A 657-nucleotide genomic window follows, 5' to 3' on the forward strand; every position below is an offset into this window, starting at 1 on the left:
AGTCTTGTCAGCATTGTCTTGGCAATTACCTATGATAGGCTTAGTAGTGCTACTGACCAGCTAGAGATTAACAGTTTAGGGTTTGGGGTTTTTTTAAAAATCACTGCATGCACTGTTTCAATTTGTTAGGCAGTTAGGAGAACAAGTTAAAACTTTCAACACTTGACTCCTATGCTTTGTCATTCTCCAGGCTACAATTGCCAATTCAGAGCCACACGCAATCATCCCATGCACAATTAAGTAGTTCTTCCAAGTTTCCACTACTAAATAATAACCAAGAAACACCCTTCTTTCCATTTCCATGGATAGTTTAACATTTTTCCAAAAATAATCAAGGCATCTACAGAAGTATGCAATTTTTTTGGAAAAATATTATTCCTAAAAAAAGCAACGTGGTGTTACTGTCTCCAGTTTAGCCACGTGACACAGCCTTTACCCAGAAAAACAAAACTCTGTGGAATTTACTATGAAAATTTATATTCTTTTCATCATTTAAACTTCTAATACTGAGGAAACGTTGGGTCAATTTTACTGGCCCAAGCCATGAGCCCCCCTTTAATATCCTTAGCTAACACAGAACCAAGTTCTGTGACAGGTAACTCCTGCAGAATTCTTACAGCCTTCTGGGAGTCATTTCCTAATTTGCAAACAACATAT

General features: G+C 37.1%; 1 protein-coding gene across 1 annotated transcript in view; it reads right to left on the reverse strand.

Moving 5' to 3' along the window:
* Window positions 1-500: 500 nt before the first annotated feature.
* Window positions 501-657, reverse strand: part of MOCS3 (molybdenum cofactor synthesis 3) — a gene marked incomplete at its 5' end in the record, with an annotated part of 981 nt that continues 824 nt past the window's right edge. The window contains one exon of the mRNA XM_008941405.1: window positions 501-657. This exon is cut by the window's right edge and continues 824 nt beyond it. Coding sequence (XP_008939653.1) covers window positions 501-657 — 157 coding nt within the window.

Source organism: Merops nubicus, unplaced genomic scaffold (genome assembly GCF_000691845.1).
Source record: "Merops nubicus isolate BGI_N331 unplaced genomic scaffold, ASM69184v1 scaffold24065, whole genome shotgun sequence".
In the NCBI taxonomy this organism is placed as follows: Eukaryota; Metazoa; Chordata; class Aves; order Coraciiformes; family Meropidae; genus Merops; species Merops nubicus.